The sequence below is a fragment of the Armigeres subalbatus genome, chromosome 1 (assembly GCF_024139115.2).
Source record: "Armigeres subalbatus isolate Guangzhou_Male chromosome 1, GZ_Asu_2, whole genome shotgun sequence".
Classification (NCBI taxonomy): domain Eukaryota; kingdom Metazoa; phylum Arthropoda; class Insecta; order Diptera; family Culicidae; genus Armigeres; species Armigeres subalbatus.
The window spans coordinates 58431317-58455850 of record NC_085139.1 but is presented as its reverse complement, the minus strand read 5'-3'; the positions used below and the strand labels follow the sequence as shown (position 1 = coordinate 58455850).

Sequence of the window (24534 nt, the reverse complement as noted above, 5' to 3'; positions counted from 1 at the left end):
CATTAACAGATGCCTGCGGTATATAATTCGGGCCTGGTGGCCTCACAACTGGATCTCAAACAACGAGCTCCATCGTCGTTGTCACCAGAGGCCGATAGCAACAGAAATTCGGGATCGGAAGTGGGGCTGGGTCGGCCACACTCTACGTAGGGGCGGAAACGAAATCTGTAAACAAGCATTAGACTGGAACCCAGCGGGACATCGCAGCAGAGGCAGACCCAGAGACTCATGGCGGCGAAGCCTCAATAAAGAAATAAAAGAAGTCGACCGAAATCTAACCTGGCAACAGGTTAAAGCGATAGCCGGGCAACGCTCAGGATGGAGATCTTTCAAGTCGGCCCTTTGCACCACCGGAGGTGTACAGGATCCATAAGTAAGTAAGTAAGTTCTTATATCATAACAATTAAATTGCCATATTGTTGTTTCAATAGACGTACAATAAATGCTATTGCTAGCAAAATTTTGGTAATAGAATTACAATAAATTTTATTGTAATGGCAAAATTTTGTTCGAGAAAAAAGCGATTTTTTTATTGTAAAGATACATAACAACCCCCATTTTCTATTGTAAAATTGCCATTTACAATAGGCTTTATGGTGGAAAACAATATTAAGATGCACTGGGTTCGATTCCCGGTGCCAGTCTAGACAATTTTCGGATTGGAAATTGTCTCGACTTCTCTGGACATAAAAGTATCATTGTGTTAGCCTCATGATATACGAATGCAGGAATGGTAACTTGGCTTAGAAACCTCACAGTTAATAACTGTGGAAATGCCTAATGAACACTAAGCTGCGAGGCGGCAATGTCCCAGTGGGGGATAAAATGCCAATGAAGAAGAAGAGGATTTTCTAAGCAAATTGCATGAAATTACTTTGGTAAAAGTGTAGAGCCCATTTTCTTTATTACAATTGATATATTGAAGGAGAGATTTATGGAAAAAAATGCGGAATTTCCTCTAGGAAATTTAAAAGAAATTGAAAAAATACATTAGAAGAAATTCTCGGAAAAAAAAACTCCAAGTTGTTTGAAGAATTCTTGAAAGAAACCCTACTAAAGCCCTACCCTGAAGAATTTCTTAAAAGAAACTTTACTGCTTCTAAAGAAACTGAAAAAGTATTACAATTTCTAAATACTCTTAAGAATTTTGGCAATAAGATCCGGTTGGTTGGTCGCTGTATTCAGTATCGGTGGCGTTTGATGTCGACAGTTCATCAAATAGCAACACTGCTACTGTTTTGAAGTTTAAAGTAATGGTACTGCCCTGCCAAACGAGTAATACTCGCGGTCGTTAATAATGCTCTAGGGGAGAAGGATTTGAGCTTCTTTATGATTTCAGGCTTCGGAAAATAACGATACATTTCTATAAGAATCTTCGAACGCACTTAAGTTGTAGGAATTCTTCAAAAATATCTGAAATTACGTACCTTTAGTGGAGGTAGCATAATTACGGTAAATGAAGCACCGTGATTTCGTTTTGGTGAACCACGAAATAACAACTACGCTCATGCTTAGAAACAGAAGGTGCCCATTCCGATCCGCATAGTCATAATACCCCGTAGGATTGCTATAAGATAAATATTTCCAAAGCTCTTCATTGACAACATTCAAGTACATCAAATATCACTGTTAGTACGTACCTCACTGCCAACAATAACAAATCGAACAAATTCAAGCACATCAAGTGTAAACATTCGAGTTCGACGATGGTGAGGGCAGCGCTATAGGGTCGGCGAACGAAGAATTTAAATATAGAAAAAAAATCGCTTGAGAGTGCGTTATTTCCAATGAATATCCGAACAGCAGCAGCAGCAGAAACAGTTCCTTCCACCATACTGATGATATTTGATGCCGTTGGTGGACTGGTGTGAGGCTAATGCGACGAGCAGACGCTTGCGATCGACCGATTTCCAACAGTGCTCAATGGGTTGGACGACCGCGAGTGACAATGACTCATGCCGCACATACAAGGGTATTTGGCTATTCTAGCTGGAAAAAAGTGTATAATTCTAATTGTTAGAAGTTGGACTTTAAGAGTACATCAGCACTATACGGGAATGAAATCCCAGTTGCAAGTCTCAACATCTGTTGAATCCCTGTCCAGTTCAGCTAGTTCTGGTCAGTTACGGATAAGGACGTTCCGACACATATTAGCTATGTTTTAGCATAGCTGGTTTTGGAGATAGATCAGAAATTAACTTTAAGAATTTACATTTACGGCATGCAAGTTAAATGTATCAAATATAGGTATGTAACAAATTGTGTCTGTATCCACTTATAAATATAGGGAGTGAGTGCTAGTAATGGACCCCGTGCGTATAATGGATCCCCTGAGCAAAATCCGAAATTAAACGCTGGAATCGACTATTTTCTGCAAACTTCTGTCGGGTGAAGTTGCTTCATGTAACAGGACAGCAGTACCATATATTTGCTATGTACAGGGAAGAAGTTATATTAATTAATTTGTAAATGTAAATGTGCTAAAGGGTCCATTACTAGCACACAAGGGGAGGTCCATTATAGGCACAAGGAACATGTGGGAATGGAACATGTAAATTAAAGGGGTATATAAACAAACTCGACGTTGCGTATTATGGACCCGGGGTGGCATGCTAGCTACATCATTTTAAAATGCTTTCTTTATTGGTAAAAATGAATGTTGCTTGCTATCTGGTGCAGCAGAACTATAATTTGTCAAGAGGCTCGCTCTAGCGGAGCGACTGAAGTAAATTTTAGTCGTTAAGGAGTCCATTACTAGCACTCACTCCTAAAATAAACTTTGCCGTAAAAACAAATTTTTGATTTTCAAACAAAATTTTAGAACTGCCATGTTGTAGGCTGTGCTCATATGAAATATGGACCGCTGCAATGCCAGAGAAAGGTACTTCAGAGGATTCAAATTATATTTTGGATATCATTTTGAAATTCCCTCCCTAGGAATAGTACCAATAAACTACAAAGAATTTCGAATATTGAGATTCTGCAACAAATGTCCAAAATAATTTCCAATTTCAGACAAAAATCGTTGAAATCTTATATCGCTACAATTAGCTCCTTGTATCCTTAATATTAAGCTCAAGTTGAAAACATTGTAAATAAATAAAAATAACACATGTATCATAACAAATAAACATGATAGATAGTTCAAATCAAACACGGAACACCTAGTCTAAGAGATAAATGCATGTATTAGATAATTTTCAGCAAATAAACGTTAAAAACAAATTTGAAAGAATTTATCACTTGTCATAAGACGAGTTTGTACTATTCCATTTAATTCCACTACTCTATTGTACTATTGACAGATACATATTTCGACCTCAACAGTAAGGCCATCTTCAGTCGATTTAAGTCGAGTCAAGTCAAGAGACACTGACGACGACTTTATTGATGAGGTCGAAATACGTATCTGTTAAAGGTATAATAAAGTAGTGGAATTAAATTGAATAGTACAAACTCGTCTTATGACAAGTAAATACATTCCACTAATAGCTTGAAATAATTTTCGCATCAGAATTTTCATATTCGGGGAATTATTTTTCTCTTTCGAATTGGTTAGAATTATCGAACAATCGTTGTTGGGTGAATCTAATGACTAAAGTCTAAAAACCCTAAATACTTATGCTAATAAAGGTATATACGCATGTGATCTCATACGAACCACGAAACGAAGTTTCAGAAAAATAACAGATTTTTTTTCTGTTTTTTGCCGTTCTCGTCCAATTAAAGTTTTGTTCAACCTTTGTGCTACAAATACTCCTATGTGATGCACCGGCGGAGGTGAGCAACGGAACGGAAAAAAAACCTCAACTCAAGTGGATTGTTTTTGTTTTGTTTCTAACGACTTGGATAGCCATTAGAATGATACCGAACGATAATTGTGAGTAACTCAATGTCAAGCTCAATGCAATTAGCGGGGATCGATTCAAGTTAACGATTGAATCAATTACGTGACTGTAGAAATACTATAACAATACTTCCCGTAACAATAATGGTTCAGATGCAGAAGATTCGCCAGTCTTCATAATAACGGATTCTAGAATCCAATTAACGGGGATCAATTCAAGTTAACCCTTAAATGCGCAATGTTGTTTTAAAACAACAAACCGAAAATACGTTCAATGTTAATTTTTTCAATGGTTATTCACGTTAAAAATATTTCCGACGATTTCTAAAAAAATCGCTTTGCGCCTTTAAGGGTTAATGATTGGACCAATTATCCTGGCTGTTTACCAAACGCACCGGGGGGCCTGTTATGTGTGCAGCAAAATGGATTGGTGAAGAACTGCTTTGTTTATATTTTTATTCGAAGATCTATGGCGGGCCAGGTGGTTTAATTGCAAACGTTTTAGTCTCACGGACAGATGATTCAATCCCACGCATTTCTCCTTTTATTTATGCTTTCCATACTGTGGATTTTAGTTAAGTAATCGCTACAACAGGAAATTAATAGACAGCGCACATCGTTTCCATTTCTATTACTCGTTTATCCATATTTCGACTGCAGTACTGTTGTATTGAACGAAAATTATCTTTCAAAGCCTTGCTAATCTATCAAGTTTGAATCTTATTAAACTTTCTATTCGGCTGGAGCAGAGAGAGGTGATTCAAAATTCTAATCATTATAGGCCAAGTAAGTACTCGATTACACATATAGTGCCATGTATTCTGCTTTACATAATTCGTCGCGGTGAAACTGCGCGCATCGCAGCATAGTAATAATTATGCAACACTTTTTAAGAAAACACTTAGTTTTACTCACTGAACACTTCCATAGTTTTCAACATGTCAAAATTCAGAATTGGGATTGTTTCGGGATCGTTTCAAACAAATATCCTGAAAAAAAAAAGATTTTTATTTTCACTTTTAAGTCAGGAAAATCCTGACGTTTTTTCGTAAAACCTCCTTGTTTGCTCGTACCAAAATTTTCTCACTGTAGATTTGATTATCTTTGCATCAAGAATTTCGTATGTAAATGTTTGTCCGTTGTTATGTTCCGTATATTTTTCCTCCCTCCTTTCTATCTTTTCACTTCTCATTTGTATCACTCCTTATATCACATTTCTCACTTGTCACTTTCTACTTCTCATTTCATCCTTTTTACCTTTCACTTCTCACTTACAGGGTTGTTACGGATATCCTGAAATATTTTCGCGCCGAATCCGCGCCGACTAAAATCAAATCCGCGCCATTTCCGCGCGACATGAAATTCATTTCCGCGCCAAATCCGCGCGATCCAGAGCTAAATTCTAAGCAAACACACGTTAAATATCAATTTTTGTATAACAATTTATTGAACGTCTTTTCTTCAAGTTCGTTTTTTGCAACAAATGTTTGTATCAAAATGCTAATAGGACTAATAAAACCGCGGTAAGTATTACAACCCTTCTAAATAGCCTTTTTTTTTCCTGTTCGGGTGTGCCACTGCGACCAGTTATTAGATCTATTGTAGCGTTACCCGTATCCTTAGTGTTTAAGTGCATGTCGAATTACTCCATTACTATTGATAAGCAATGCAGTATCGGTTTCGATACAGTTGTTGTTTTGTTTTCTCAAGAGCACCATGACAAGGTCCCGCTATTTAGACCCTTCACAGAGAGCAATCCCATTGAAGGCGCGCCCCTTATCAATAGGAAATCAATCCTGTCTTGAGAAAACATAACAGTAATACTGTTTTTGGCCATGCATCGGAGCCCTAGCCACATCCTTGTCTTGCTTCTAGAGTATCACCAGTAAAGCTACAAACCCAGGATTTAGCTCTGTCTACAAGACCATTTCAAGCAAGAGAATTTGTTCAGTAATAAGAACTTCCGTGTGTTCCTCTCACTACCATTGTTCACCAGTTCGAGAAGAGTTAGTACGTATTTAAACCCCTAACTCGATTTTTCCAGCAATCAGTTCAGCCTAGGGACGGGTACCGAGGTTTTTTAACTAATTGCTTGAAAAGTTGTTTCCGCTGCATACAGTTTAGCCTCAAACAAGAGGAATTCGAGTCTTTCAACTGTCTGCAAGGTAACATTAATTATGTTTTATTTCTGAGACTGCTGTTGGTAGCGGGGACTAAATACGATGAATCCTTAATTACCACAACTCATTGCCCTAGCTAGAAAATGGATTAAGCTAGGGCTCTGTTTGGTAGATCTTACACCGCAACACACTACGTCAAAGTGATCTACCGTGTTACGGGAATAGCCTTAATAGCCTTATTCACCACTAAGGGAACAAGAACTAAACAGTCAAAGCTATTTGAATAAGTACCGCTTTTTCGGATTTGCTTTTTGTTCCGTTGGTAAGTTTTTTTAAGAACTTTATAGATTTCGGCACAAGATACGTTGATATACAAATGAATGTTAAGGCCAGATTTGATCATAATTGATTAAAGATAAATAAAAAAATCTGCCAAAACCGCAATTTCTTCTGAAGTAATTAATTATGCAACTTTCTTGTAGTTATTGATCACAAGACAAACCTGCTGAGATATTAAGGCATTAGACAATGAAGCTCCGTTTTTTAAACAAAACTTCTGTAAAACAAATATTTGAATTGGTATCAAGAAACAAATAATACATCTTCTAAAAAAGTTGCTCAAGCTCCGTTGATTTTTAAGTCAGAATCAAGGGTAAATTCCTTTGGAATTTCCAGAGGAATATTTTCAGAAATTTCAGTAGAAATTTCTTTGGAAATCCGACAGAATAATTTGCGTAAACTCCAACAGAAATTAGTCCGTTATTAGACCTTCAATTCTTGTAACAAGCTTTTCTAAAAGTTCATGCAGAAATTATTTGGCCATTCTTACTGGAATTTCATACAAAAACTTCGAGAACTTTATTTATAGAAATTTATCATGCGTGCGCAGACTTATCCCAGAAATTTCTGCGGGTCATCCTCCGGAAAAACTCGCGAAAATTTTCAGGGAAATGTCTGAAGTCGCTCCAAAATTGTCTGTGGAAATTCTTCCGAGAACATCTGTGGGAATTCCTCCGAGTATTCTTACAAAAATTACCCTGGGAAATTATTCTGCAATTCATTTGGGAATTTTGTCGTGAGTTCAAGAAAATTCTCCAAAAGTAACCTAAGGAAAAACTTCAGAGTTTACTTGCAGAAATCCCCTACGGAAATCGCTTTAGAAATTCTTGCAGAAATTGATTAGTGACTTCCTGCGGAAAAACTCCCAGTGCAATTTTTGAGCATTTATTACAGAAATTTTTGTGATCATCGCTATAACCCTTTTGTAAATTCAAGGCGGCATTCTTTTAGAAAAAAATCCTGCGAAAACTTTTGAAGAATGATATAATATATCATGCTGAGTGGTTCATCGTAAAAGAAATAACCAATCAGAAACTGACAAATATCTTGGAATTACAAAGAAATTGACAAGGTGAAAATAGATGTTTATGTCCTTCAACAGACATGGTTTGTGTGCGTCGTGTTTTAGAATGGATTAAAAATGACAACAAGTGACGTATCTCTCATCATAACATTTGTTTAAAGAATGCTTGAGAGTGTAATGCATGCCATTAAATAAGGAGTTGGAGATATCCGAAAAATAATGTTAATAACCTTGAAACGTGTTGAGAATTTACAACAACATTTGCTTATGAAAATAAAGCCCATCTAGATAGACACAAAACTAATTTTCAAATAAACTTCCTTAGATTTAGCATTTTATTTATTAAATTTCCGCCTGAAACTAAATCCGCGCCAAATCCGCGCGAAACCCTAAAATCGTTATGTAAATCTGCGCCAAATCCGCGAAAACCACGAAATCCGCGAAAATCATCCGCGTAGTCGTAACAACCCTGCACTTACTACTCACTGTTCACTTTTCGGTACTCACTTCTCACTTCTCATTTCTCACTTATCAATTCTCACTTCTCACTTTCCACTTCTCATTTACCTATGCTCATTATTCTTTTCTTACGTCTCTCTTTTCACTACTAATTCCTTGTCTTTTTGTCCTTTCGACCTTTTGTCCTTCGACCTTTTGACCTTTGATGTTATGATACAAATTCGACCTTTTGACCCTTCGACCTTTTGCCCCTTCGACCTTTTGACCCTTCGACCTTTTGTCCTTTCGACCTTTTGTCCTTCGACCTTTTGACCTTAGACCTTTTGACACAAATTCTACGGGAGCACGGCTAGCATCCCCAACGGATTGGAATGGGAACGTTTCCCATTTCCGGTATCATCGGGAGTCGACGATCAGGGGAATGAGAGAGAGAACGAAAGAGAGATGAGATCTAATGGGCAGAAAGGTTGGTCGATAACCGATGAACGGGGAGTTGGAGAAGAACCACGAAGCAAGTCAGACGGTTTGGTGTTTCACGCCGCGATTTTATAGCAAAAGACAAGCCTTCTGGTTGGTCCAGAGAATCAATGAGCCGTGTTTGCGCCACCAACCAGTGACCCCAGTGTTCCGGAGCCATATCCTCACGTGTAAGACACTTTTCCGCGTGTGTTAGAAGCCAGTGGCGTTGCTCCGGGGAATTCAAGTGAAGACAGCAGCAAGTTAGCTGAAAGCGTCGTCGGAGCCTTATCCAACCCCCGAAGTTATCGGAAGTGGGTGTGCAGATAGTTACCCGAGTCCCCCGCATCATTTCGGAGGTGCGGGGAATCGGTCGACAAGGAGGTTACATCTTGGTGAGGCCCGGTTGGGTTCGCCCCCGCTCGTCAACGACTACAACCGATGTGATTTCCCCCTACCGTGAGCACTGAACGCTGACCAACGTAATAGCAGCCAGGACGAAAACTACACTGATGGCCGAGCTCAGAGGATTCAAGCAGAGATTCGTCGAGAACGCTGTTGAAGAATTGCCAAGTCATCGAAAATACCGGAAGTGAGCGTGCAGATAGTTACCCGAGTTTCCCACGTCATTTCTGGTGGCTATACACGGTCTAGGTGCGGGGAATCGGTCGAGGCCCGGCATGGTTCGCCCCCGATCGTCAGTGACTGTAACCGATGTGGTTTCCCCCTACCGTGAGCACATCTTCGATCGGTACATTGCCCGAAAATCCAGGTATGTCGATGCTCTCAATCTCGTTTCCCGTCGCATGTTAAGGTCACTCCTGACGGAATCCAAGTTTCAAAGTGCTCGCGTTTTCGGGGGCACACCACTCGGAAGCAGCGCACAGCTGTCATTTTTATTTTTCCACGCACGCAGCAAAACTAAATCAACAAAAATGACAGTTGTGCGTTACTTCCGTATCGAGTGGTGTGCCCCCGAAAACGCGAACACTTTGAAACTTGGATTCCATCAGGAGTGACCTTAAAGGGCCCCAACAGTAGCTGATCGGCCGCATCGTTCCCGGGCTAAATTGCGTCTCAAATTGATTTATTCTCTGATTAGTTCTCTGCATACAAATTTTCACGCCGATAGGTTCAGTAGTTTCAGAGTCTATAAGGATCAGACAGACAGAAATTCATTTGTATGTATATAGAAGAAGAAGAAGAAGAAGAAGAAGAAGAAGAAAGAAGAAGAAAAAGACGTAGACGGAACCCGTCATTTCTTGTCAAAAATGCTTAAAAAATTCTTGACAGATACTCAAAAAATGTATAACAAACAACATGCGCTGTAATTTACAAAAATAAAAAGAACGACTAAAATTTTCATTTTTTTGAGTAATGGGTCAAAAAGCGGGAAGTGATAAAATCGGGTAAAAAAGGTGGTAGACAAAATCGGGTCAATACTGTATCACTTTTCACTTCTCTCTTCTCATTTCTTTCATTTCACTTTTTACTTTTCTCTTTCAACTTTTTACTTTTCACTTCTCATTGCTCACTATGCACTCCTCACTTGTCATTCGACCTAATGACCATTCGATCTGATGGCCATTTGGCCTAATGACCCAGCATCGGTCCCACCAACTTGGAAAAAACATGTTTCCGAAACTATTCCAAAAATTTTGGAGCCAGATTCTCTTCTAAATAAGTTTTTGGCCACTTTAGGTCTCAACTACATAGAAAATATGTTTCCAAAACAATTCCAAGAATTTTGATACCCATATTGCCAGGGTTTCTTCTAAATGAGTTTGTGGCCTATATGAGCCTTCCGGGAACCTGTTGCAGGATGATCGTTCCGGTTGATATCCATCCTATGGTCTCAACTACATGGAAGACATGTTTCCGAAACAATTGCAAGAATTTAGATACCCATATTGCCAGGGTTTCTTCTAAATGAGTTTGAGGCCACTTTAGGCCCTTCGGCAACCTGTTCGAAGATGACTTACTTGGAAAACATGTTTTCTTCATTGTTAAGTATCTTGGCTGTGCATATGCACAGCACATGTTTCGAAATGGACAAATTGATATGAATTTTGCGAAAAAGAATCCACGTGTCTTGGAGGGACTCGAACCCTCAACCTCCTACTCTCTAGATAGGCGTGATAACCCCTACACAACAAGACCACTTAAGGTCACTCCTCACGGAATCCAAGTTTAAAAGTGCTCGCGTTTTCGGGGCACACCACACGATACGGAAGCAACGCACAACTGTCATTTTTATTTTTTCACGTATGCTGCGACCACCCCCATGAAACGGTTGTCATCCACGAACAACTCGCCTGAAGCCGAAAACATGGTGCTGCAACATGGTGCTGGATGTAAACATTGCCGGTTAAGCAATAAACACACGAAGTCAGTATGTCGAAATCGAATGCGTAAGCGGCATGTGTTGTATTGTTAAATTATATTCGACGAGATGTATTGCATTGTTGCGTGATTCTCGGCGTGATTAATTGGCGCTTCGATGTTGCATGAAGAAGAAGAAGCAGAAAGATGATATTTAAAAAAATTCGCACGGGAAAACATACGAAGATATCTCTGAAACTCTAGAGGCAATCTAATTTAAAACGGTAAACAGTACGGGGTTGGACTTTTCTTATACTGTGTATTAAGTATGATATCACAGAGTAAAAATTGAAATTGAAATATTGTGTTTATTGTGCAGTAGAAAACAAGTCTAACCCCGTACTGTTTACCGTTTTTAATTTAATTGCTTCTAGAATTTTAAAGAAGAGTTTCAAAAGTTTCTTCGTATGTTTTCCCGTGCAAATATGTTTGATTATCATCTTTCTACTTCTTCTTCTTCATGCAACACCAAAGCGCCAATCGCAAATTCTCTCGCGGCAGTATGAACGGAGCTTAAAATAGGAAAGGCAACACTAGCGCCACCCAATCGGTAGACGGCTTCAAGAACTACATCTCATTTCAGGGGGGTGGCTGCGACGCAGCAAAGCTAAATCAACAAAAATGACAGTTGTGCATCGCCTCCGTATCGAGTAGTGTGCCCCCGAAAACGCGAGCACTTTGAAACTTGGATTCCGTGAGGAGTGACCCTAAAGGTCACGTTTGCGGAAAAACCATCAGAATTCGAGTACCAACCTCCACCGCGGTTAGCTCTTTTTTGCAAATTGAATATCTTTCGGATGCTTGATTTGTCCAATCTTCACATGTGCTTTACTGTTGTATAACCAAGAGAAGAGAAGAAGAAGACATAGATTAACGGTATTTCAAAGGTGATATTCTCACGACGGCCATTCAGAATGGTTCGACGGGTGCAAATGAGAGATCATCTAAGAACGCGAGTTAAATTTATGATGCATCAATTCATAACGATTCGTTTCAAATTATTATGCTGTAGATAAATATTTTCTACATTTTAGAAAAACTATAGATGAATGATCTTGCATCCCACCTTCAAGCGATCCTTACAAGCTTTATATTTCATTCAGGCACTTTTGAACGTCCATATAAAACTTGTTCCCGCAAGAAATCTGCCTCGACCAACCTGGCAGAACGCGCCCATACCCCTTTTTGAACCAAAGGGCAGGGACTTACTTGGAAAACATGTTTCCGAAACAATTTCAAGAATTTTGATACCCATATTGCCAGGGTTTCATCTAAATTTGTGGCCACAGGCTCACGGAAACCTATTCCGGGATGTCCGTTCCGAAACCAAATGATCAGGTGGTCCTGATACGCTGTAAAGTCATAATCGTGAAATTTTCTTCGAAACTAGTAACTCAGGATACAAGAAATCATCATTTGGTATGTTATAGAAATGTTATTTTAGAAAAATTATCCATTTTTAAGACATGTTCTAGCAAATCCGAAATTATGGTCATACCAAGAACGTGGGTACGCGGATACCCAAAAACAGGAAACAGCAATTTATTTTTGCAAAATTATGGAACATGGAAAATTAAGGCCCCTGTATGTGATATGTGAGAAGTGAAAAGTGAGAGTGAAAAGTGAGAAATGAGAAAGGAGAAGAGAGATTTGAAGAGGAAGAAGGGAGAAGGATAGAAGGAAGAGTGACGAGGAAAGGAGAAAAAACAGTATGAATTAAGAAGAAGAAGAAGAAAGAAATAAGGATAATGAAAGACGAAAGAGAGAAAAGATGAGAGGAAAGAAGGAAGAAGGGTGAAGAAAATAGAAAGGTCGAAAAAAAGTAAAGAGAAAGAAGGGGGAGAAAACAGGAAGTAAGAAGAAGAAAGAAGAGAGAGACGAGAGAAGAGGGAAGACGGAAGGAGGAAGAAAGAAATAATAAGATATAGGGAAGAAGTAAAGAAAGAAAAAAAGAAAGAAGAAGAATGAAGAAAGGGGAAGAAAAATAAGAAGGAAGAACAAAAAATAAAGAAGGAAAAATAAAGAGAAAACAAAGGAGATGGATGAAGAAATAAGGAAGAAGAAAGTTGAAAAAAAAGGGGACATAATTCCTATAATGGCTAAATCGCCCTATGGGCTTATGGCCAAAATCCTATTTTTTTTATATGCACGACAAAGACCGCTAGAAGGTGGATTAATCGGGGGTTTTCATCATCATGCACAGCGATGTTACTTATGTGGTCATTATTATGGACAGACTGCTCTGTCAAAAGCGTTTAAAACTGTCATGACTAACTTCAGTAACATACAATTTACTCTTATCATTACCATTAATAAAATCATTGATTCACTAGCATCACCCAAAATCTCCGTTTCACTGTTACCGAAACATTCTTTCTTCACTATCACAACTCCCTCAAATAGAGTTGCTAAATGTCACTTCGTGCCATTCAATAATTTAATCGGCGACCGGTAGTTCGCGCCCTGTTGAGCTTTGAGGAAACCAAACAAAAGAACACAAACATTCGAAGTAAGAGTAGCAAAAATTCGCAAAATTTGATGTTTGGGGCGAAATTTGATAAAAATGCGACAATTTCTGCAAAAAGCCGCAAATTTAATCATTCCCGTTAAAAAATATCTTGTTTCATCATCTTTTTCGATCCCTTGATTTTTAAAGGGCAACTTGTTTTGATCTATAGGTATCCAGAATGTACACTATGCAGCCAAAAAAAATAATCGGTACAGATTGGTACATATTGACCAGTATTGTCAAGAAATTATGAAAAATTTCAGAGGTACAAATAAATACATCAATTCAAATAATAACTAGAACCTACAATGTCTTTTTATATTTTTATTCTAGGTTTTCTGAATTGGCTGACCGCGAAGCTCTGATTTTATTCCAAAAAATATCGAGTAATGTCGTTGTCTTACCTTATGACTACCAATGTTGGACGATCCACCGCCCTTGTCATGTTTACTGCCACTAGGTCCGCCGCCACCATCCCTGCTGCTACCACTGCCTTTCTCTATATCGCATAGCCTTTGCCCAAGCGGTGGGCTTCCTCGTGCCGCTCGTGCACCCTGCAGCAACAATCTTCTCAGAGAGAAGTCAAAGTTGAAAGAATTCCGACTTGTTCGCCGCATTTTTACTCTTCTTCACTAGTTTAGCAATCTTACTAAACACAACAATGCGGTCTCAGTATCACTCACTACGAACACATCGAAGTTAAACACTGCTGACATTGACTGCCTCGTTTTTGCTTGGAACACTAATTTTCACCTATGCGCTTATCAGTAGGCCAAACAGCACTTAATTAACAAACGGCTACAACACACTTCCGTGCTAGATCGATCATCCACGGGACTGCTGATTCGAGCGATTAACATCGCAATAAACACTTCGCTCGACTTCGTGATTCTCTCGGTGATCTTCGTCAGAGATGGAAGCACGCTTAGCAGCTGATCAGACGATCTTCAATGGAAAATAAATAAAATAACACAATAACTTCATACAACCAAAAACACAGTGTGATGCTGCTGTCATCATTGTTTTCATAATGAAAACATTCACTATAAAGCTTCTACGAATGCCGGGGTTTATGATGTTACAACACAGAAACCGACGCGTCGACGCATGTGATTTTTACACGCGTTGTTCAACAAGAACTTGAGATTCTCGCAAGGGCCTTCAATCACACCACAACACCCATTCACATAATAAATCACATTCCTCTCCGGTAGACCTTCATAACTTCGCTGATACACTCTACAATCTCCGTCAATGCGCCAACGCACGATTCGATGTTCACTTGGCTTGGTGGGTAGTCGCTCGATCGATCCAACAACACCGCAACGCGATGCAGAACTAAACGTGGAAGGTGACGATGCCGGGTCGAACTTACTCGGAGCAGTCGCCAACTCAATCGTCGAAGCTGCCTATACAGAATATGATAATTATCTTCTTGTATACTTTCATAGATAATTCCATTCCATTGCGGTGGCGCGACGGTGTTGATCCATCGCTCGATTGCACACTGAGATCAAAACACTGGCGTCCTCACTGACTGCTGGTTGGCTACTGTTGCTTTCATTCACTGGGAGTAGGATTCGTAACAGTCAGATGACGATGCTTGAAATTTGCGTTACTAGGTATAATTTTCAAACAGTTATATCTCGGCCAATGTTTAACAGAACAAATTGTATTTTTTTTTAGCTGGTTCATGCCCCAGTATAACCTCTAATAAATGTTGGATAATTAAAGCGATTCAAAACATCGGAATGGATTACGTTGTCGTGAGGCTCTTTAGCGAATTCTGACAACTTGAAAATTTGTTGGAATTAAAAATAAATACGAAAAGACAAGCGTCTTTAATTATCATGATGTATTCAATATTAATCTACGAATTTACAAGGGTCGTTGTAATTAATTAACTTCTTTATCAATCTCAGCTTTTGAAATTTTTCAAATACCACAAGAATTTTTGTGGGGTCAAAATATTGGCCGACTGTTTTGAAAAATAATTATGCAACTCTCAAGCATTGCCGTCTACCCCGTTTTAATTCCACCAACCCACTAACTGGTAAATAATTAACGATGATAGCTGATGTCACACGGTACGACGAGTGGAATCACGTGAATAAATGCAGATTAGTTTAAACACTGGCGTTTTTTTTTTTTTGCTGGTACTATTAAAATTTCTTCTTGCTTCTTTATTTTATTTTTTGTTTTGTGTCGATGTCGTGAGAAGATGCCGGGCCAAGTTAGACGATTGATCACACAGAACGAGTTATGTATATGTACGTTACAAGTCTACCACCGACGATCACATCATGAGATACACACTCGCAACCGCGATCATAATGGCAAGTCCCGGGCTGTGGAGGATGGAATGGAACTTCGAATGAATCACATTTCGACTAGACGGCATAACGATCAACTGCGGCTTCGTTGTCTACGAGTGGGAGGGTGTGAAGTTGCTAAAAAATGAGAAAAGAGAGAGAAGAAATACGATATAGTGGATTACATTTCAATGCAGTTAAATTCAAAGAAAACTAAATTGAAAAATATATGTGAAAGGTTTTATTGAAACCTAAACGCTTATAATAACCAACCGTGTTTCTATATGTTGTGCTAATATTAATGTTTAAGATATAATATGTAGACTTTAACCTTCCTAGTGCATTGGGGTCTATTTTGGCCCAGAGATGATTTAAAAACGTTGTAGCTTTGTAATCAAATGAGATAGGGCGTTGAAATTTTCTGACTTTTCCTAACTTTTGGAAATGAAAATTTTGGGGTGATAACCAGCTATCAGCGACCTCTAGGAGCGCCACAACAAAAAAAGTGACACATTGTGCATTAGCGGGTCAAAAATGACCCAAATTGGATTCGCTCCCAAAAGTTCATTTTCGAACCGATTCTCAATCTTTTGGAACCAAATTGAAGGTATGGAATCCACGGATGTTGTACGGACAGATTTTTGCACTTTGGCCATTCTGGTTCCCAGGAATCGATGTTGAAGGAACATAAATTTTTAGGTCAATTTTTGGCGTGATTTCTTGCCTCTCGAAGGGTGATTTTGGAAATGCTCATTAATTTGCGTAGCAATAATTCTATTAGAATGTAGCGATTGTCCATTTCCATGGATCAACACAATTCCTGGTTATTTCACGGTACGGTGTCCCTCCGGAAGATCCGGAACATCCGTAGAAGTGGTCAATTCATTGAACTCATCCTAGAAGAGCGCGGTTTTTTCCAAAGCTTTTAATTATCGAACGCTGAGTAGCAAATGATTGTGGTGACCCATTGTGATAGACCTGAGTGGCCACCGGAGTTTCTTTAGAAGATCCGGAACATCCGTAAAAATGGTCAATTCATGGAACTCATCCTAGAAGTGCGCGATTTTTTTTCAAAGCTTTTCATTATCGTACTTTGAGTAACAAATGATTGTGGTGACCCAATTTGGTGGACCTGGGTGGCCACCGGAAGTCCTCCAGTAGATCCGGAACGTCCGTAAAAATGGCCAATTCATGAAACTTATCATAAAAGGGTGCGGTTTTTTCCAAAGCTTTTCCTTATAGTACTTTGAGTAACAAATGATTGTGGGGACCTATTTTGGTGGACCCGGGTGGCCACCGGAGGTGCTCCAGAAGATCCGGAACGTCCGTAAAAATGGAAGTCCTCCAGTAGATCCGGAACGTCCGTAAAAATGGCCAATTCATGAAACTTATCATAAAAGGGTGCGGTTTCTTCCAAAGCTTTTCCTTATAGTACTTTGATTAACAAATGATTGTGGTGACTCAATTTGGTGGACCTGGGTGGCCACCGAAAGTCCTCCAGTAGATCCGGAACGTCCGTAAAAATGGCCAATTCATGAAACTTATCATAAAAGGGTGCGGTTTTTTCCAAAGCTTTTCCTCATAGTACTTTGAGTAACAAATTATTGTGGTGACCCATTTTGGTGGACCTGGGTGGCCACCGGAGGTCCTCCAGTAGATCCGGAACGTCCGTAAAAATGGCAAATTCATGAAACTTTTCATAAAAGGGTGCGGTTTTTTCCAAAGCTTTTCCTCATAGTACTTTGAGTAACAAATGATTGTGGGGACCTATTTTGGTGGACCTGGGCGGCCACCGGAGGTGCTCCAGAAGATCCGGAACGTCCGTAAAAATGGTCAATTCATGGAACTCATCCTAGAAGTGCGCTTTTTTTCCAAAGCTTTTCATTATCGTACTTTGAGTAACAAATGATTGTGGTGACCCAATTTGGTGAACCTGGGTGGCCACCGGAGGTCCTCCAATAGATCCGGAACGTCCGTAAAAATTGCCAATTCATGAAACTTATCATAAAAGGGTGCGGTTTTTTCCAAAGCTTTTCCTCATAGTACTTTGAGTAACAAATGATTATGGTGACCCATTTTGGTGGACCTGGGTGGCCACCGGAGGTTCTCCAGTAGATCCGGAACGTCCGTAAAAATGGCCAATTCATGAAACTCATCATAAAAGTGTGCGGTTTTTTCCAAAGATTTTCCTCATAGTACTTTGAGTAACAAATGATTATGGGGGCCTATTTTGGTGGACCTAGGGGCCCTCCTTAGCTATGCGGTAAGACGTGCGGCTACAAAGCAAGACTATGCTGAGGGTGGCTGGGTTCGATTCCCGGTGCCGGTCTAGACAATTTTCGGATTGGAAGTTGTCTCGACTTTCCTGGGCATAAAAGTATCATCGTGTTAGCCTAATGATATACGAATGCAAAAATGGTAACCTGGCTTAGAAACCTTGCAGTTAATAACTGTGGAAGTGCAGAATGAACACTAAGCTGTGAGGCGGCTCTGTCCCAGTGTGGGGATGTAATGCCAATAAGAAGAAGAAGAAGAAGGGTGGCCACCGGAGGTGCTCCAGAAGATCCGGAACGTCCGTACAAATTGTCAATTCATGGAATTCGGTTTTGGGACAATTCGTCGAATGACGTTTAGTTCGACATTTTGTCGAAAGGACATTTGGTCGAAGGAACATTCAGTCGAATGGACATTTGAACGAAAGGACATTTAGTCGAATGAACTTTTAGTCAAATGGACATTTAGTCGAAAGGAGATTTAGACATTTCTGGTTTAATAATCCATAAGATACATGAATAAACTGGTTGGAGGAATTCAGTGGACATGAGGAATTTCAATCAGCAGCTGAAGAAACGAATAAGGAAGCCAATGAGCATTTTTCATCTGAGCTAACAGAAACTTCTGGAGACCTGGTGGATTATTGAAAAATTGAAAACCTTTAGAAGTAGCAAAATATATACTGCCGCTAACCGCAAGTCGAGCACATCTGTATATGGGGCTCCATGTACAGATGTGCTCGACTTGCGGTTAGCGGCAGTATACCCTCTATTCTATTTTCGACACATGGTCTAAAACCAATGATATCAATGTTATTTGCTAATACTTCATCGCAGTCGGCTTTGGAACATTTCGTTGATTGACATTCGGTCGAATGGAAATGGTTTTTTATTCTTTTCATTGATACTCTTTCTTCCACTCAATATGTATACAATAATTAGTTCAGTATAAAATGGTCTTTGAACCATAATTCGTTAGTTATTGGCCGAAAACTTAATTTCGACCAAATGGTCATATGACCTAATCTGCCATCACACGCATATTCGTCCAATATTTGCTGGAATTTCCGATGTACATGGGACAGTTATGTGTGTAACGGTAGTAATGTCTATTCGGCGTCATGTGTAATGACGAAACATCATTCGACTACATTTCTTTTGACCAGGTGGTATAGATTCAATGTAGTCGGTTAGAGGGGTTCGCGGAAGTCAATATCCAGTCAAGAATAATATCGCAATATTCACCGTTTTCGTATTATTTATTCTTTTTATCAGCCCATCATTCTTTGGACAATATTGGAAAAATAATTATATGACTTTTAGGAATACCGCAATAAATCATTTATTTTTAATTGTTATTGGCTTAAGTTCTTTATTTCAAATATCCATTCGACGGAACGTCATTAGACTGAATGTACCAAGATTATCAATTCGAAAATCCACTTTCGACCAAACGTCATATAACCAAATGTACGAAGATTCTTTCAGAAAACTGATTTCGACTAAATGTCAATTCGACGTAGTGTCCTTTCGACCAAACGTCATTCGATCAAATGTCCTACGTCTCTAGTGGATTAAAAAATCATTTTCGACTAAATGTCCCTTCGATCAAACGTCCATTCGACGTAATGTCCTTTCGACCAAATGTCATTCGACTAAATGTCATTCGACGAAATGTCTTTCGACGAAATGGTATAGATTCATGGAATTCATCCTAGAAGTGCGCGTTTTTTTCCAAAGCTTTTCATTGTCGTACTTTGAGTAACAAATTGTGGTGACCCAATTTGGTGAACCTGGGTGGCCACCGGAGGTCCTCCAGTAGATCCGGAACGTCCGTAAAAATGGTCAATTCATAAAACTTATCATAAAAGGGTGCGGTTTTTTCCAAAGCTTTTCATTATCGAAAACTAAGTAACAAATGATTATGGTGACCCAGTGTGATGGACCTGAGTGGCCACCGGAGTTCCTCCAGAAGATCTGGAACATCCGTAGAAATGGTCAATTCATAAAACTCACCATGGAATAGCTGAATCACCGAACGCTGAGTAATAAATGATTATGATGACCCTTTTTGAAGGACCTGGGTGGCTACCGAGGTCTTCCGGAAGATTTGGAACGTCCGTTAAAGTGGTCAATTCGTGGTGAATGGTGAATATCGATCATGGAAGCAAATTATGCCATACTTGAAAATATTTTCTGGGTTAATGTGATTGTCCTTTCAAAAAAAATAGTGTCATCTTAATTTTTATGAATTGTCTATAATTACAGATTTTTTGATCTTGCGGAGTTTCATTCGTGACTACACACGTTCCTGAGAATGGGTTACAACGATCATCCATTACTCAGGATATGAAAATAGGAAAACTATGACAAGTTTCATGAATTGATCGATTTTACGGATGATCTGAATGTACCTGAAGACATACAGTGGGCAATCCATGCGAATTGGTTACGATCATTGGTTTCTAAAATTAGGAAAATAAAAAGGTTTAGAAGAATAGTGTGCTTCATCTTCTTCTTCTATGGAAAACACGCCATTTCTATGGTGGGTTTTATGAATTGATGATCTCTTTTACGTGTGATACGGACATTCCGAAGGGCCTTTAGTTGCTACTCACATCCGTGAGAAAAGGTCACGGCAATAATTTCATATTCAGAGTACGACAAGGAAATTTTAAAAAAATAGCCTATTCTAGTATGTATTACATAAATTAACCTCTTTAACCGATGTTCCGTATATTCCGTAAGACCTCCGGTAGTCACTTTGGTAAATAAGAACGGGTCACGACATTCCTTCGTATCTTGCTCAGAGCTCGATAATAGAAAGATTTTTTTAAAAGTTCGATAATGAAAAGCTTTAGAAAAAACCGTGCTCTTTTATGATAAGTTTAATGAATTGACCATTTTTACGGGCGTTCTGGATCTTCTGGAGCACTTCCAGTGGCCACCCAGATCCACCAAAATAGGTCACCACAATCATTTGCTACTCAAAGTACTATTGGGAAAAGCTTTGGAAAAAACCGCGCTCTTCTGATGTATTTCATGAATTGACCACTTTTACGGACGTTCCGGATCTTCTGAAGGACCTTCGGCCATACAGGTACATCCAAATGGGTCACCACAATCATTTGTTACTTGTAGTTCGATAATGAAAAGCTTTGGAAAAAACCGCGCTATTATATGATAAGTTTCATTAATTGACCATTTTTACGGATGTTCCGGATTTTCCGGAAAACTCCGGTGGCCACCCAGTTCCACCAAAATGAGTAACCACAATCATTTGTTACTCAAATTACGATAATCAAAAGTTTTGTGAAAACTGCATTCTTCTAGGATGAGTTCCATGAATTGACCACTTCTACGGATGTTCCGGATCTTCCGGAGGGACACCGGACCGTGAAATAACCAGGAATTGTGTTGATCCATGGAAATGGACAATGGCTACATTCTAATAGAATTATTGCTACGCAAATTAATGAGCATTTCCAAAATCACCCTTCGAGAGGCAAGAAATCACGCCAAAAATTGACCTAAGAATCTATGTTCCTTCAACATCGATTCCTGGGAACCAGAATGGCCAAAGTGCAAAAATCTGTCCGTAGCGACATCCGTGGATTCCATACCTTCAATTTGGTTCCAAAAGATTGAGAATCGGTTCGAAAATGAACTTTTGGGAGCGAATCCAATTTGGGTCATTTTTGACCCGCTAATGCACAATGTGTAACTTTTTTTTAATGCACTAGGAAGGTTAAAGAAAATTCGATTCTTAGAAAAAACAGTTTTTCGTACAGCGAACCATTTTTTCTTACCATGAAAATGAATTTGATCAAAAATACTGACACGGCACAAAATTTTATAAAATACTTAGTGGGGAGAATCAACAGAAAATGGTTCGGTCGGAGCTTCCACTGGAAATCCTTCGGAGTTGGGAAATCCTCGGGAAAATTCACGGAAAATCCAAGGGAAATCCTTCGCAATTCTCGCTGGAAATCCAACGGATTTGTCACGAGTAATCCTTCGGAATATTCCAAGGAAATGCATCGGAATTTTCATGCGATATCTTTCTAAATTTCGTGAAAAGTAAAGGTTACAAGGCACCACTGGTGTCAACCGTACTGATGTAAGCTAAAAAGGAATTAATGGACTTGAAGTGATCGATGAGCCTCACTCTAATTTAAATATTGGAATTAATGAAAACAAGTGCAATATCAAAACGATTTAGCAAAGAACAAGCATGGCAAATATCTTTCTAAAACCATCGTGAAAAGTTTTTTTTTGTTCGGTGTACCTTGCTTTGTTTATCAGGAACAAGCCCTAATAGATACAGAATAAATTGTTGGTGGGTTTTTGTTGGCCGCAAAAATTTAACGAGCAATCAACAAATATCGAATTTAATTCACTGCATTTCAAACTACGGAATTAAGTTCGAAATAGGTATAAAGAATATTTTATTATTTTTTGCATCATTGGCATTAACCTTAGGAATAATTGTATACAAATTAATTAATTGTTCGTGTCAATGATATCATGGCTGCAAAAAAGGTGATACACTCGAAAAAAGGCTCAATTGTGGATCAAAGTTGTTCAAGATTCCCGGATGGAAGTCTTCCAAATAGCCATGAAATTAAAAATAACAAGCATTGGAAATTAGGACGTATTGATGATGCGATGCTTTTTTGTTATAATATTGTTCTACTGAAATTTACGTTTTACTCACAAATGAAAAGTTTTGATTAAGTTGAACATCCTAGGTAGATTTTAGCTAAATCAAATCACCATCAATCAAAACTTCGATGCACAAACAAGATGAAAAAATAAGAAAGCCAGACTTCACTTTATAATTATTTCCGGTAGTTCACGCCGCCAAAACATGAATGACGTCTTTCGGTGAATAACACTTCATAGCTGGCATAGCTGCAGTTGGTATATAATTTGGAAATGATTTCTCACAATTAGATAATCCACCGTCGGTCAATAGCAAGGCAAATCTGAGTGCGAAAGTGAAGGTGGATTGGCAGAGTGTAGCTTAGGAGGAGCGGTAGCGAAACTGAAAGATTGAAACTCAGCAGAACGTCGCAGCTGAAACAGACCGAGAGGCATACGACGACGTAGTCATTGAAAAATGAGTGAAGTTGACAGTAATTTGACTTGGCAAAACGTCAATATTTTTTTCTTTAAATATTCGGTTATTTATAATTCGGATTTTGTTACATTTACTAAAGCAATTCGTTTTACTGATCATTTCGAAATCTCGTCATTATTATTGGAATTCCGTAATATGTTTTGCTATTAAAAAAATATACGCTGCCAATTGATATATGCATGTCTGTTTTCTCAACAAAAAACTGAGTCAAATTCGAAAAACTTGTTTGTTATCTGACAGTTTACAAACATTTTTGATGAATTCATCCCGAATGTATTGTAACTATGTGGAAAACGATACTGAGTACCGAAAACATATATTTTTAGGAGAATATTTATGAAATATGCAAAAATATCCACTGCCTACTGTTGGGAATCGTACCCACACCTCGCAGTACGCAAGACGGGTGCTCTACCATTATGCTACGGTAAACTTAATGCTACCCTCATTAAGTTACCCTAGCGGTATTGTGATAGATACGGTGCAACCCCCTACGGCAATTGGCAGATCAATCACACTCATCCATTTTCTCTCTTCTCAAACACGGTCCACAGTATCGGAGTGTGATTGTTTACCAGCCGATGATTGCAACAACGGCTCATATTGATAGCGTATGGCTATTCGGTCTGAGTGTGGTAGCGCTCGGCTTTGTCCCACACACTGAGAGGACAATATGCGACTGATTGCCGTGTCATGTACTCTTTGCAAGCTTAGGTTATCGACTTTCGTCTTACTTTTTACTATGTCGAAAACGATACTAAGGACCGAAAACAACCCACCGTAGGAAGAATAAACAGTATGAAGAACAAGTGGTTAGTGATGCACAGAGAAGAATTAAGCAGAGCGATATGCGGAGGTTTTATTAGAGTGTCAATGGCATGCGGAGATAGATAACGCCATCTCCCGCCATGTGCAATGACTAAGAAGGGAATTTACTGACAGTTAAGACTGAAGTGGCTGCCAGGAGAAATCAACACTTCAAGACTTTGTTAAATGGTCGAAGTGACGGTGCATCGGTGAACAGAATAAACATTAGCGACGATGGACAAGCTGTGGAGCCGCTTACACTAGATGAGGTTAGAAAAGCCATTAAAAAGCCGAAAAACATTAAGACTGCGGAGAAGGATCAGCTGCAGCTCCCAGGCTGAACTTCTCAAACATGGCAGTGGGCAGCTTTAAGTCCTGCACCATATTAGGTAGGAAATATGGGAAGACGAGGAATTGCCTGCTAGCTGGTTGGACAGCCTCATTTGACCAATCGTTAAGAAAGGGGACAAACTGAAGTACGCCAATTACCGAGGAATAACCCTCCTTAATTCGGCGTACAAACTTATGTCCCAAATTCTGTTCAACAGATTGAGACCGCTTGAAGAGTCCTTAGTCGGCGAATACCAGGCGGATTTTCGTGAGGGCAGATCAACGATAAATCAAATATTGTGGCATATTATGCTAGAACAGGGTTTTCCGGCGAAACTGACACGGCTGATCCGTGTTACATTGGATGGATCGAAATTTCGGATGAAATTTTGACATCATTTGTAACGTTAGATGGATTGAAATAGGGTGATGCTTTCTCGAATTCACTGTTCAATATAGCGCTCGAGGGAGCGATCAGGCGAGCTGGTGTGCAAAGAAGCGGTATCGTTATTACAAGATCGCATATGCTCCTG

At 39.2% G+C, this 24534-nt stretch overlaps 1 protein-coding gene across 1 annotated transcript in view; it reads right to left on the bottom strand.

Moving 5' to 3' along the window:
• LOC134225947 (E3 ubiquitin-protein ligase RNF19B-like) overlaps nucleotides 1-24534 on the bottom strand; it is a 198116-nt gene that overhangs the window by 104894 nt on the left and 68688 nt on the right. The window contains exons 2-3 of the mRNA XM_062706409.1: nucleotides 15160-15586; nucleotides 13541-14703 (exon numbers count right to left, since the gene is read on the bottom strand). Of these exons, the coding sequence (XP_062562393.1) occupies nucleotides 13541-13753 (213 nt within the window). The 5' untranslated portion in view covers nucleotides 13754-14703; nucleotides 15160-15586. The remainder of the gene's footprint in view (nucleotides 1-13540; nucleotides 14704-15159; nucleotides 15587-24534) is intronic.